This window comes from Manis javanica, chromosome 5 (assembly GCF_040802235.1).
Source record: "Manis javanica isolate MJ-LG chromosome 5, MJ_LKY, whole genome shotgun sequence".
Taxonomy (NCBI): domain Eukaryota; kingdom Metazoa; phylum Chordata; class Mammalia; order Pholidota; family Manidae; genus Manis; species Manis javanica.
Window position 1 is genome coordinate 4869691 of NC_133160.1, and position 14436 is coordinate 4884126.

A 14436-nucleotide genomic window follows, 5' to 3' on the forward strand; every position below is an offset into this window, starting at 1 on the left:
CCTTCAAGGCTTCCAAAAAGCGCTTGCCAAAAAGAGAAAAAAAAAAAGGGGAAAAACGCGCGACCTCCTCCGTCCTCAGGCACCGGTCTCAGGCACCCGCCCCCAGGTCTCGCAGGGAGAAACGCGGGATATTCTTTGTCCTCCGGCGCTGTTCCCAGGCACCTCCTCACCGGTCCCGCCACCCTGCCTCCCCAGCAACGGGGGCCCGTCCCTCTAAGGCTTCCAAAAAGCGCTCGCCAAAAAAAAAAAACTGCTCCGGTTTCTCTCCACCCGCCGGGAGCCGGGGGGAGGGGCGCTCGGGTCCCGCCGGGCTGGGGCTTGTATCTTACCCCCTTCACAAGGCGCTGGGTTCTTGCAGGTGTGGATGTGGTCTGGATGTTGTCCTGTGTCCTGTGGTCTCTATTTTAGGAAGATTTTTCTTTGTTATATTTTCATAGCTCTATGTGTTTTTGGGAGGAGATTTCCACTGCTCTACTCACGCCGCCATCTTGGCTCCCCCTCCTCAGCACAGTCTTTGAAGCAGCTGCTATTACCCCCATTTCACAGATGGAGAAACTGAGGCAGAGAGGTCACAGCCAGTAAGTGGCAGAGCTGGGGCTCAAACAAGGAGAAAAGGCTGGAGTGCTGGGGAGGGGTGCCAGCGGGTGCCGTCCAAGCAACCAGGCTGGTTCCTGGTCACTGTCTGACCCTACAGGGAGCATGCAGGCCCCAGTCGCTCAGTAGCTGAAATGAACTTTGTCCCCGGTAGGCTAGGTTTCCCTTTCCCTATGGTTGCTACTTACACCTCGCCATTTCCAGAGGCAGCAGCCGGGGCACACACCACATACCCACAATCCTCTGGGCTAGGCTTGTACTTACAGTCCCCACCCCACTTCTCCTTGGGGGTCCAGGGAGTGGAGGTGGGTGGGGCTCACCCAGGAGCAGGCTTTCCAAGAATCAAAACTCATTTCAAGATTAAGGCAAAACCAGGTGTGCTGTCTTGGCCATGGATTCCGGCACTGGCGGTGGAGTTTGGTGGGTGAAGGTGTGGGCACCCCCCGGTGTTCTAATTGCACTTTGCCCCAGGCTGCTGTCATCACATGGGTCAGCTCTTCCCCCACAGCACTGCCACCCAGAGACCCTGGGGACCTGGAGGGCACAGGACAGGCCTGCTGCCCTCCCAGGTCTCCCCAGGTAGGGCTTCAGGGCTCTGGGAGCGGACATTTCCTGGTGACACTGGGCTGCTGCCCAAAGGGCCATCTCTAGCTCCCAGGCCAAACTGTCACCAGGACATCTGTGTCCCCCACTGGGCTGTCCCCTGCTCCCAGGACTCTGCTGGAGCCACATCTGCCTGTCTCTGCCTGTCCTCTCCCTCTCAGAGCAGCTGGCCCGGGTCTGTGGCAGCCTGTCCGGGGGCAGCAGGGGCCATTTGGGGAGTTCCTCCCTGGGCCTCCAGGATGTTGCATAGGGTCCCCTCTCGGGTGGGGAAACAGGCCCAGGAGAAGCCGCCTGCACCCCACCCAGGGTCCTTGGGGCAGATATCTCTCCAGGTGTGGACAAGGCCATCCACTCACTCACTCACACAGTCACTCATTTATTCAAGGTACCACAGTGACCAGGCAATCACAGCAGAGGACTCCTGGGGACATTCTGCAGGGGACCCCCACACAAACAGCACCCCACCCACTCAAGGCACCCAGTTTGGCTTCCCAAGGAGGTGGTGTCTGAGCAAGAACTGGAGATTGAATAGACCTTAGACAGGGGGAGACAGAGGGAGGAGTGTTCCTGGCAGGGGGAACAGCATATGCAAAGGCCCAGAGGTAGGTGGGGCTGGAAGGAGCAGAGAGGGGTTGGCACTTGCAGCGAAGTTGAGGGTGTGTGAAGATGAGGCCACACAGTTGGCAGGTGCCACGTAGAGGGTGAATGAGAGGAAACCCAACAGGAGCTGGTGGGATTGCTGCCATCTGCGGCACAGTGACAAAGGATGGGGAAGTAGAGGCAGAGAAGAAAAGGGATTCAAGAGGGAGTCAGCAGCAGTACGTCCAGGTCTCCACGATTGGGCATCGGGAGAAAGACCCTTTCTGAAGGCCTCTGAGGTTTCTGACATGGATGACTAGCGATGTGGATGTGAGCCCAGGAGGCAGGGTCATGCCCCCAGCCCGCTGGGATTTGCCCTCTTCCCCCACTTCTCCTGTCCTGACTGTGCCCCATCTTGCTGCCCTTCACTGCCCTCCCCCTGAGGACATCTGAGAGCTGAGCTTCCCACTCGCCCCCCAGCACTCACATGGGGCAGAGGACACTTGGAAGGCCAGGGCACCTCCTCTGGCCACCACGCTGTCCAGTCAAAGCCATTTCTGACCAGCCCACGTGCCCCTCACTGAACAGAGATATTATTAATGGCTGTCTGGTTGGGTCTCTGTCCCGCTGCTGCCCTGGACCCCTCTCATGGGGCTCTGCCTGCCTCCCAGGCCTCCAGCCCAGACTCTATGATGGGGGTCTTGGTTCTCTCCCTGCCCCTCTCTCCATCCCCCAGACCCTGAAAAGAAGACCCTGCAGGTGCTGAGGGATGCTGGCTCCCCTGTGAAGACTGCCTGCTGGCAGGGGATTGCCAAGAGCTCAAGAAGAAGCTCCACCAAGTCCTCTACCGCCTGAAGAAGGAGTCGAAAGTTGCCCTTGAAGGCCAGGCGACGTGGCACCTCTGCGGGGATGGGGCTGGAGCGGTGGGTCCCCCTGCTGTTCTGGGCTGGGGGAAGGGAAGACAGGCCAGCATGAGCTGCCCCAGCCACGGACAAGTGGGGTCTGGGCCTGGGTTTGAATAGGGGCTCCACCCCTCCAGGTGCATGATGTCCCCCACGGTGCCTTAATTCCTTTTTCTGGCCCATGGAGATAATAATGGGGCTGCTTCATAGGGTTGCAAGAGGATTAGGTGCAAAGGACTCAGCCTTATGCCAGCAAAACATTCATAATAATATTATTATTATTATGATAACAATAGCAGTGATAATGATAGAACAGACTTAGAACCACACAAGACCCTTTTTCCTAATCCTACAACCCACAGGCCCAAAGAGTGGACATGTGTCAAGGAGGCTGGTGTGGTGTCCAGGGTTCACCGCCCTCTCTCACAGCCCCGGGGGTGGCTGGATGGCATCCTACCCACTCCTCCTGGGGTTAATCAGCAGGGAAGCCGCACCTCTGGAAGGTTGCTGGGCAGCATTTGAAGCCAGTGTGTTTAATTCTAAAATCCGAGTTTGGGACGTGTGTGCAGGGGCCCCCTGTGGAGGGTCCCTGCCCCTCTCCTGGTCTTCCACCCACTGACCCATCTTTCTTTCTCCAGCAATGACCCCCCAGCAAGATGGAGTCGCAGTTTCAGGGAAACCCGGCCCTCAGCTGAGAAAGCAGCATAAGCATCCTGGTTTCCTTGCAGCTCCCAGGACAATCAGCCCATTTCCTTTGGCCCTTGGGACGGCACAAGTGTTTGGGGGCCATGGTCTATCCACCAAGCGGTTCCCACAAAGTCTTCAGAGGCAAGAAGCTCAGTTTTCCCAGTGGAAGAAGCTCAAGGGCTGAGAAATCATTTAACGGCTCAATAGTTGACATTTATTGTGCAAGTACCACGTGCCAGGTCCTGCTTGGAGCACTTCATGTACATCCCTGATCCTCAGAATAACCTCTGTGAGGTCTTGTTATTATGCCCATTTTACAGTTGAGGACAGGGGCACAGAGGGGCTGGGTCTGTCCAAGGTCACACAGCTAGTAAGCAATGGAGCAGATTCAAACTCCAGGGGTCCTCCCTAACCATGCACTATCCTGCCTCCCAGAGGAAAAGACCTACAGGTTTCTGGAAGCCCATGGGCCCCGTTAAGCCACAGCCGTTGCCCAGGCCCTGGGAATGAAAACAACGAAAGGAGTCGTGCGAGACTTGTGTGCTTTGAGGAACAGGCGCCTTCTGGACCTTGACCAGAATTCAAATACACTGACAATTTAGCAGTCAGGTAGGCCCTTCCCTGCTGCGCACACCTGCACAGGGCCAGGGGTTGGAGGGGCGGACAGAGCTGTGAGGACAAGCCATAATACTCAACACTGGCCCTTGTGGGGTGCCCTGCAAACTGCTCCACCTCATCAGACCCCCCCAGAAGCTTGCAGCAATCTTGCCAATCGGTCACTGGAAAGGGGTTCCAGGAGGGAGAGGTGTGCTGGCAGGCATGAACAAGGAGGGCTTCCTGGTGGTGGTGTGAGGCTGCAGTTACAGAAAGCAAGGTGCTGGGAGGGAAGGCTGCTCCCTCTTAATCACCAGCCCTGCGAACAGGGCTCAGCCTGAGTTTGCTGACAGTTTTCTGTAAGCCCTTTGCCCAGTGTAGTTTTAAAGTTGCTGGAAAACTTTAAAATGCTGGACTCAGATACGTGCAGGGAAGAGGACCAGGGCCAACGTATCCGTTGCATGCAGCAAGCCCAGGGCTGACAGCCCACTGTACTTTTAGGGCATTCGTGAAAATGTTCTAATTTCTCTTAAAATCAGAAGAAATGAATATTGTAATAGTAATAGCTAATTATGACTCCAGGCTAGATTATATTTGTTTTTATTCCAACACTGTCATAAAATGTAATTTTACATACTTTTTAGGGTAGGAGGTGAGGGCCTGTGTGAGTGGGAATGTGGCCCATGTGTGGAGTCAGCAAAGCCCCAGTCAGGCGCCTGCCTGGCTGTGTGGGTCTGATGTCCCTGTTCCTGGTGCCCAGGGGGGTTTCAGCATCCAGGCAAGGATAGTAGTGCGTGACAGCGGCTAGATGTTAAGCACTGGTAAGAAATCCAAATTCTTAAAAATGCCACGTGTGTCGAACAAAGCTTATGTGGTGGACAGCCCTTGCTAAAGGAAGAGGGGTTCCTGGAACTCAGTGGTCAGGGCTGTGGATGCCTCACAGTGAGGGGGCAGAGGGTAAGGGGAGTGGACAGGCTCCCATGATCCTCCTGGGCTGGCAGAGGACACACAGGCAGGGTGACCAGCCTCCCCAATATCCTAGCAAGGCTCATCTGAGATCCCTGTGGCATTTGGTCTATGCCCTTTCCTGGGTCCTGCCTCTGGCCTGCTGACTGAGCACCCCAGTCTGGGAATCTGAATTTTAACAACGCCAGGAGGTTTTGGTGTTGCCAGCTGGTATTTGGAACCCCTGACTCCTAGAGAGATGGAAAGGGAATGAGTGGAATATTATTTTGCAGAAGATTCTGGGGGAAGGAATCAGTCCACTACAGTTGTTTACCAGCAGAATCCCATCAACATGATCTGTCAAAAGGGACCAAACAGCCGCATTTCCACTGAGAACTCCGGGGGCATTCAGATTGGACACGGGCACGTCACTGTGAGACAAACGGCGCCCAGGGAGAGCGGTGAGTCCTCAGAGACAGGAGCAGAAGGGGCCTCCAGGGCCACCTGACCCCTTCAAGCCTCTGAGGAGAAAGGGCGGCCTTCCTGTCTCTAAGATCCTCCCCGACCAAGTCTTCGTTTGTGCCTGGATCGAGCCTCTCCTGTTTTCCTCTCCCTCCAATGCCTTTGGCCCCATTTTCAATGGGACTTGATCTTTTCCCATGAGAAACAATTCAATATGTTTTCCCACTGGAGTATTTTGTTTGTTTTGAAACACACTATTTTTTCCCACATTTTAATGTCTCCAAAACTAGGATGCACCTCACCACTGCCATCCTAGTTTTGATGAAATGTGCCCCAGCATTGAGCACCCCCTCCATGACAGACACTGCTGGGTGGGGACAGGGCCACCTATCTGTCCAGCCAGTGGACATGAGAGAGAGCATCAGCTTAAAAGTTGGAATACTCCCTGGGACCTCAGGAGACCCTTTCCTGGCTCTGGGCCTCAGTGTTCCCAAGTGTGAAATGATCTTGGTTCTAGAATCTCTTGATTTAAAATCTAAATCAACTTTTTCCCAACTTTAGTCTCTGAGCCTCCACCTTCCTAATTTTGGCCATGCCCATGTCTGATTAACTACTTGAGACTGTTAAATAGTTTGTCTTTTTGTTCTATTCCCATTTATTTTAAAGTAAACTTTTACAGCATTACCTTAAGTTCAAGACCAGGAAGGTCTCCATAAAAACGCATGCTTAGCAAAGTAACGTCAGAGTGCTCAGCGTGGAGGGACAGTACAGACCAGCTAGCCCTTCCTGCTCATGGACTCAGAGGGCTGGGGACACGGGGCAGCAGGCGTGTGCTCACTGTTCTGGTTTTCAAGGGCTCCAGTGACACTCAGTCACCAGTTGTAAAAACCTGGGGACCCCCCCCACCCACTGCTCTGCTGAGCCCACCTGCTCTCCTGTCCACAGCCTGAAATGGACAGTCCCCTTCCTCAGGTGTGTAGGAAGAATTCAGAGGCTTTCCCCTCAGTCTGGCCAGGGCTTTCTGTGTGGGGGGCACCCAGAGGGTGGGGCTCAGAGGCAGAACTGCCGTGTCCCCTGCTAGGCCTGACAGCTCCCCTCTCCCTCCCTCCAGTGTTGCCGCTGGTCCTACAACTCAGAGTCCCCTGGCTGGATCCTGGGGGAACCCAGACATCCACATGGAGAGGTGTGTATTCAGACAGGTGCAGCTGGGACACAGCAACGAGATGAGACTGCATGCCCCCCACTCCACCAGCCGAGTGCCCTGCCCACCGCCCCTTTGGCAGCCCCCCAGGTAATGGGATCACATGGCCATCCTGTCCCCATCCCACCCCAGCCTCTTCGGCTCCTCACTGGACAGAACTTGAGCTAGTCTTTGTGAGAGAAAGGCATGATGGGAAATCCCTGTCCTTCCACCCCAGGCTATAGCATAGGGTAGAGCAGGCGGGCTTTTAGAGCTAGCCCTGGGGTTCCCCTCCCCTACAGCCCTCCTCAGAGAACCTGTTTCCTTACCTGCACAGTGGGCCTGGGGCAACAGAGGCCGGGCTGGCAGAAGGGGAGACAGAGGCTGCTGCTGGGCTGGAATGGCATCTAAGGAGGGCGGAGGACAGGAGCCTCTGAGCACCTGTGCCCTACTAAGCACTGACAGTGACCCTGAGGGCCCAGGCTGCATCTTGCGCAGCACTGGCAAGCCAGAGGCAGGCCGGAGGGGGAGGAGGGCCAGGAGCTGGAGGCTGCAGGGGAAGGTGGGACCCGCACTGCCGCCCGGGGTGGGGGCAGGGAACAGGGTAGGCGGGCTGCAGAGGGAGCTGGCAGCCCAGGCAGGTGAGGCACCGAGTCTCAGCTGTGGGCTGAGCATGGGCCTGGGCCGCTGGAGGGCGTTCAGGAGGGGAGTCAGCCACAGAGAGCTTGGAAGCCAGGCTGGGGGACAGGGCTCTGGGGCCACCGCACAGCTGCCCCCACACCCCTCCTGACATCTCTCTCCTCGGCTGACCCACAGTCTCTGCCTCCACTGTCGGCCCAGAAACTTTGTTTGACGTTAGAATGCCAGAACCAGGACCTCACGCAGACGGGGACGTTGCCCAGAGAGTCCGTGTCAGTTCGTGCTTCCTGGAGGACACTGCCATCGGCAACAGTAGCAGCGTGGCTTGACATCAGCCAGGGGCAGCTGGTCCGGGAGGAGCTGCAGGGCCTGAGGACAGCAGGCGGGACCCTGGGGAGCTGGGAGAGGACGCAGGTGAGCCTGGGGCCCCCCAGGGCTCCTGCGTGGTCTCTCGTCCCTCATCCGTCCGTCCGCCCATTCAACACTCACTCACGAGGCCCCATTCCTCAGAGTCCAGGAGGCAGAGAGGGTCACCCCAGCGAGCAGCCACTCTGGAGTTTGAGTGTGTGGGGTCAACTCTTCCTAGCTGAACGACCTAACCTGTCACTCAGCTCTGAGCTTCTGTTTCCCCAGCTGTAAAAATGAGGATGATACTCTCCTGGGGCTCCCGCAGTTTTGGTGAGGATTAGGTGGGCTCTGGGAGTTTGGACTTGACGCTGAGCTCTGTACAAGCACAGCCCTACCCAACATGTATTCAAAGGAACACTCGGCAGGTCGATGCAGCGAAGACGTTGAGGTCATTATGCAGGGAAGAGGTCTTGTCCTATGGACTGAAGGAAAAGTCATCTCAGCCACCACGATGACCTGGGGCCACCAGATCTTTCCCTCATTGTGTATCCAGTCTACAAACATGCCGCCAGGTGTCAAGGGCTTGAAATTGAGTTCTGCTCATTGCTTCTGGCATTGTCTTCCCTCTGTGGTTGGCTGAAAACTGACGGCTTGCCTCTCTGAGGTCTGTGGTCAAATTAACCAAGTCACATCAGTGGGGGGCCCAGATGCATCTCAGAACTCAGCCTCAGCCCCCACCACCAGCCCAAGCCAGATGCTGGTTTTCCCTGCGCCGTTTCCCTTCTCTGTATAATTAATTTGCCATAAACATGCTGACAAAGCATCGCTGGCAGTTAATGGGGGCTGGAGGTGAAGGTCAACACTGGCCTCTTCAGGAAGGTGATTAACCAGCTACCACCCATTGCGCAGAATGATGAAGTCCATCCATCCCCCAGCCTTCTGCTCGCACTGCCCCACCCACCCACCCAGCTTGCCTTCGGTGAGGAGCGTGCGCACCCTGAACTTGATGCTCAGGGTGGGGTTGCGGGTAGGAGGAGGAGAAGAAACTTGCTTTGTGATTCAGCAGTGATTTTCCAAAACCACCATGATCTGCTCACACATGCAATTCTATTTTCTCTTCCCAGATTTTCTTCTTGACTCAGGGTGAGCCCAGACGGGACTACTCACGTGTGGGGCTGTAGCAGACAGCCAAGCTTAGAGGCTTAGAGCAAGAAAGAGTCTAGGGAGTGATTCAGGGGCATTTTGGCTACAAGTGACAGAAACCCAGCTTACGCAGGCTTAAAAGAAGGAATCTATTTACAACTGGGAAATCAAGATACCTACCTTCAGGAATGGCTGGATCCAGGGCTCAGTCATTGGTATCAGGCCTCTTCCTTCTATCTCTCTGAGAGACTCTCTCCATGTGGTCACCAGCCACCCAAGGCTTATGTGGGTTTAGCAGAAAGAGAATTCTTCAAGCCCAGGACTGCTGATAGAACGTCTCAGGGAGGGCTGGTCGGGCAGGAGTCACTGATCCTTGAACCAATCGGGGAGAAAGGAGTGTTCCGATTGGCAAATGTGGGGTCAGTTCGTACTCCCCATGGTGGAGGAGGTGAGGTCAGCCACGTGCCCCTTTCCCCAGGAAGGAGAGGAAAGGATGCTATACTGGCAAAGTCATGTGTGCACCTCGGGAATGGCACGCGGGTGTCTCCCCCTAGGATTCCCCAAACACAGAAGGACTTTCTTTAGCAAAGGGAACAGGAGGCCCTTCCTCTGAGGGGCAGCAGTGGAGTTGAGTCATACCGTGGGTTTATGTAGGTGCACAATCATTTCACCCTTTCTGTGCCTTTGTCTCCATTTTGTGCAACACCAAGAACTGCTCTTCTGCTTCCGTCATGCAATGTTCGCGGGGGCAAGCTGCCATCAGTGGACGTGTGCGCTTTCAACTGGGGAGTGTGTGTGGTGAAACATCGATGCGGGTCATAAGTAAACCCTCCTCAAATTGACTTTTTAAAAAATGATATTTTCACAGACATTTGAGAAAAGCTTCTGAAATTATGGGAACTGTGAAAAACTAGAGAAAATGCAATGAACAGGAGAAAACTTCAAAGCTCTGTCATTACAGCAAACAGGCAAACAAAAAATATAAAACAAGTCCCAAAATGGAAGACCCTGAATTTCCAGATGGAAAAACCCTCCTAATACTTGGCACTGTGACTATAAAAGCCTCAATGAAGGAAACTATTCGAACGAAATTTCAAAAAAAACTCAGGATAAAAAGACAATGCAAATGGCCTTCAGACATTAAACAAAAATGAGCCATATATAAAAAATTATGTTGGAGTTCAAGTGACATTGGATGGCTCCATATCAGCCTGGACGGCGGAGGACCAGCCTTGGGAATTCTCAGGGGAAATGCTTTTCACCCGGGTCTTGCCGCCTCCCTGAGGGGTACTCATCAGGAGAGGGTCAATAGGACATTTTCGAGGGAAATGGCCCAAAGACTTTCTTTTCATACCCCTTTCTCAAGAAGATACAGACAGGTGGACACCCTCTCTTAAACCAAGGGGCACACAGAGAAAGACCAGAGAGGAAAAACCCAGCATAGGGCGTCTGGTTTCTGATACTGTGCAGAAAACTGAGAAAACAACTCAGTCTGGTCTAGAATGGGAGGCTGGGGGAAGGTGGGCATGAAATCTTCAATGGGAAAAATGATACTGAGAAGATTTTTTTAAATGTTTGCATTTAAGAACTGTAGGTGGGCATATTACAGATTCATTAGAACTTTTGAATTAAAAAACAGTACTGTTATATATATGGATGGGTGTTTTTTTGGCTCTTATCATCAGACCTCACCCAGCAGCTCAAACAATATGGCCAAGAACGTGTTGTCCCTTCATCTCTTTGTTTGGCCCCCACAGACTCAGCTTTCTCAGGCTCCTTATGGAGACTCTCCAACTACAGGAGGTCTGTCCTATGGTGACAAAGTGGCTGCTGTGGTTCCAGACCTCACATCCCCACAGGGAGCAAAAGTAACTTCTGAACCACCCCAAGATTTACTGTCTCCAGTTGGTGATGGGGATGGGTTGCAGCTAATGTGGGCTCACCCCTGAAGTTGGAGGGGTCAGAGACTCATGAAGACCTACTGAGCACCTGACATTTTCTTTCTTTCTTTTTCTTTTTCTTTCTTTCTTCCCTTTCTCCCTCCCTCCCTTCCTTCTTTCTTTTTTTCATTAAGGTATCATTGATATACAATCTTATGAAGGTTTCACATGAGCAACACTGTAGTTACAACATTCACCCATATTATCAAGTCCCCCGCACACACCCCATTGTAGTCACTGTCCATCAGTGTAGTAAAATGCTATAGAGGCATTACTTGTCTTCTCCATGCTATACTTGCCTTCCCAGTGACCCACATACACTATGTGTGCTAATCAGAACACACCTTAATCCCCTTCTCCCTCCCTCCCCACCCACCCTCCCCACCCCTTCCCTTTGGTAACCGCTAGTCCCTTCTTGGAGTCTGTGAGCCTGCTGCTGTTTTGGTTCCTTCAGTTTTGCCTGTTTGTTATACTCCACAAATGAGTCAAATCATTGGTACTAGTCTTTCTCCACCTGGCTTATTTCACTGAGCATAATACCCTCTAGCTCCATCCATGCTGTTGGCAAATGGTAGGATTTGTTTTCTTCTTATGGCTGAATAATATTCCATTGTATATATGCACCATCTCTTCTTTATCCATTCATTGACTGATGGACACTTAGGTTGCTTCCATATCTTGGCATTTTCTAAGCATCCTTTAATCCTCCTCTTAAGCACATGAGGACATTAGGGCCAAGGAAGGGTAAATGACATGCCCAAGCTGAAAAGTGGAATCCACACCAAGGGCTGAGCCTTCCAGCTTCTGAGTCAGATTTTTCTGGCCCAGAGGATAAGGCCTCCTCCCAGAGGCTCACTGATATCTACCAGGATCCTCACTCAGATGGATGAAACCAGGATGCCACCAACCCAAGGGCAGCCATGCTGCATGGATGGGGAGAGGGACAGGCAGGCCCAGCATTTGTACTCTGTGAAAATATTCCATCTGCAAGAGGTTCTGTGAACTAAGGGTTCTCCAGGCAAATAACCTGGAGATGCAGTATAGCCAGTCTTGGATGAGTCTCAGGGAGCCCATTGCCCAGAGAAGTAAACTGAGGTCCAGGGAGGTAAGGTAGATGCCCAGGGGATAGAGGCAGGGTTTGAAGCAAGGCCACTGGGCTCCTAAGCCAGCGCTCTCACGCATGCTGCTGAAGAAGCTGTTTGGGACTCAGTGACCGGCCCAGCTCTCCCTTGGTCCCTCATTTGCCCATTCCCTTTGCCGCCCCCACCTGTCGTCTGTGCTGCTACCAGCCATCTTCACCCGCTGCTGGAGAAGCAGCCCAGCCTTGAAACGGTGGCAAAGTCCAGAGGGCAGGGGAATCGGATAGGGTGCTGGGGGCTGACCAGTCACCTCTGAGCCTCAGTTTCTTCCCCTGTAAAATGGGCAGAAATAAGGATGGCAACTTCCCCTCAGAACTCTTTGTGGAAGGTAAAGGAAATTTTACACCATGATGCTCCGCCCCGGAGGGTCTAACGAATGCTGATGCCCAGGTCCACCCCAGGCTGATGACAGTCTCTGGGGGAGGCACCTGGGCAGGGCTATTTATTCCCCAGGAAGCCCCTCCACCTGGGATGTCCAGGCCTGCACCGCAAGGGCCCACCCAGGGCAGCGCTGGACCGCAGCGGTGGTCGTGACACCTCAGACAGGAGCTGCCCCCCACCTAGCACCGCGCTTTGCCTGGTGTCTGTGGCAGGAGGGTGACTGAGGGGCGAGGAGCCCCAGCCCAGCCGGGTGCCAGCAGGTCCTGGCCGGCCTCGGCCTGCGCAGCCGCCCGCGGAGCCCGCTCGCAGCCTCAGCCTGTCACAGCCTTGGGCCGAGCGCCCTCTGCCGGCTGCGTGCTGCCTGCACGCTGGTCGGAAGCAGCTCTTGCTGCGCTGTGACCTTCCGGGATCCTAACCTGGGACCTGGGGGCACGTCGGGCGCAGATGCCTCCCCCTTCCTTGCCCGAAAGTGGGCAGACACACCATATTTCCCCGTGGTTCTGGGTGGTGCACAGCGCCCACAGCCCATCCACAGATCCCAGGTGTCAGCTTTGCACTAACTTGCCACCAGGGTCCCCTTCCCACTGATGCCAGCGCTCCACAGTCGAAAACCTAGCTCCCGGCAGGGCTTGATTTTCTTCCCTCACACGGGACACCCCGTAAGGTGGGACCCCCGGAAGTCCCCAGTCAGGCTCCTGTGGGAGCCCCAAGACACCTTCCTGCAAACCGCCCGGCAGCATCAGAGCCCTGAGCCCCTGTAGCTGATGTTTTTCAGGCTCCTGCTTGTGCCAACCCACTTAAGTTTCCCATCTAGGCAATGCAAAAAGGGGTTCTTACCCCATTTTACATGGTGAAACTACTGAGGCACAGAGAGGTTGAGCTACTTGCCCAAAGTCATACAGCCAGGGAAAAGCCCCATAGGATTAAACCCAGCAGGCAAAGTGACTGAAGGCCACCCTCAGGGGTAGGAGAAATCCTTTGTGCAAGGAAGGCCCACATGGTGTTTGGGAAATGCCTCTGTTCTTAGTGGGGAGGTGGGGTTGGGGCCCCATGGATGAGTGGTTCAGGACCTGAAGGGTGCCCACCCCACCTGAGCACACAGTCAGCCCTCATGTTCTCACTCTGGCTCAGCACTCACGTCTATGCAACAGGGGGGGGCTTAAGAGAACAAGTTCGGGTCACCCTGGGTCAAAGTTCAGCCCCACCCTTTTCCAGCTGTATGACCTTGGCAGGTGCCTACCCTGTCTGTGCCTAGGTTTCCAGATCTGTAAAATAGGCTCAGCGTTCTCCCCCACAAGATGGTGTTCAGAATGAAGGTGGTGTCTGGCTCACAAGGTCCCTGCCTCAGTGCTGTCGCTAACTGCCCTCATCACCCAGAATCCCGAGCCACCCACATCTCAGAGGCCATCTCTTCCTCTATGTCTTGTCCTCCCCGACCCTTCCTCCTCCTCTGACTCCTGCTGTAAACCTAGTTTTAATCTAACAACTGGCCGGAATTGGACAAAAACAGAAGCCACACTACTCCCTGTTACCTGGGTCCACGCTTGGTGGGCTGCAGCTTCCCCCTCTGGGCTGTGGCAAGCCCTGAATGACCTACCACTTCAGACCTCTGTACCCTGACCCTCTAGTGCACACACAGCTCAGTCCCCCTGGCATAGGTGGGCAGGGCCTCCAGACAGAGCAATCCCTCCCACTCAGCCACTTACGGGTCCCTTGGAAGCATTGTTCAATGCCTTCCAGCCTTGTTTACTCATCTAAAAAAAGGAGGGTTTAATGAGGAAAACCAAGGCAGCACTGGCATGCCAAGGGCACTCAGTGGTGACATCCGTAGACACGGCTGTCACCACTGTGCTGATGGCTCCCCACAGAGCCACAGCCACATTGAGTGCAAACCCTGGGTCTAATGTGGCACAACTTAACGAGTGGCATCCTGCAGTTCAGGCCCTTCCAGGGCCCCTAGGAGGCATGCTGGGCCTGTCTGCAGGTGACAAGAACAGACCAGATGGTTCCAGAGTTCGCCCCAGCCCTGTAGCTGGTGCATCCGAATTTGAATGCTGATCTGATCTCAGAGCTGTCCCTCCACAGCCCATGTCACCCGAATGTAACAGAAGCTGATATTTACCAAGCGCTGGCCCCAAAATTGGGATTTTGTCCATCTCAGAGATGAGGAAAACGAGGCTCAGAGGAGCAAGCTCACTGCCCAAGATCCCAGGGCTCCCCACTGTGTGTGCAACCCTTGAGTGTCCGTTCCAGTCCATTAGAAGCCTCCAGCTCCTAGCGGAGCCCGGGTGGGGCCGCCA

General features: G+C 54.4%; 1 protein-coding gene across 1 annotated transcript; it reads left to right on the top strand.

Annotated features, from left to right (window-relative positions):
- The first annotated feature begins 728 nt into the window (after window positions 1-728).
- ZBP1 (Z-DNA binding protein 1) lies at window positions 729-8308 on the top strand. The gene is given in 10 exon segments (XM_073238045.1): window positions 729-744; window positions 2513-2569; window positions 2572-2699; window positions 3803-3974; window positions 5198-5394; window positions 5728-5737; window positions 6289-6477; window positions 6480-6604; window positions 6606-6657; window positions 7363-8308. Coding segments are annotated over 10 exon segments (1359 nt in total). The 3' UTR covers window positions 7776-8308.
- Window positions 8309-14436: the final 6128 nt, after the last annotated feature.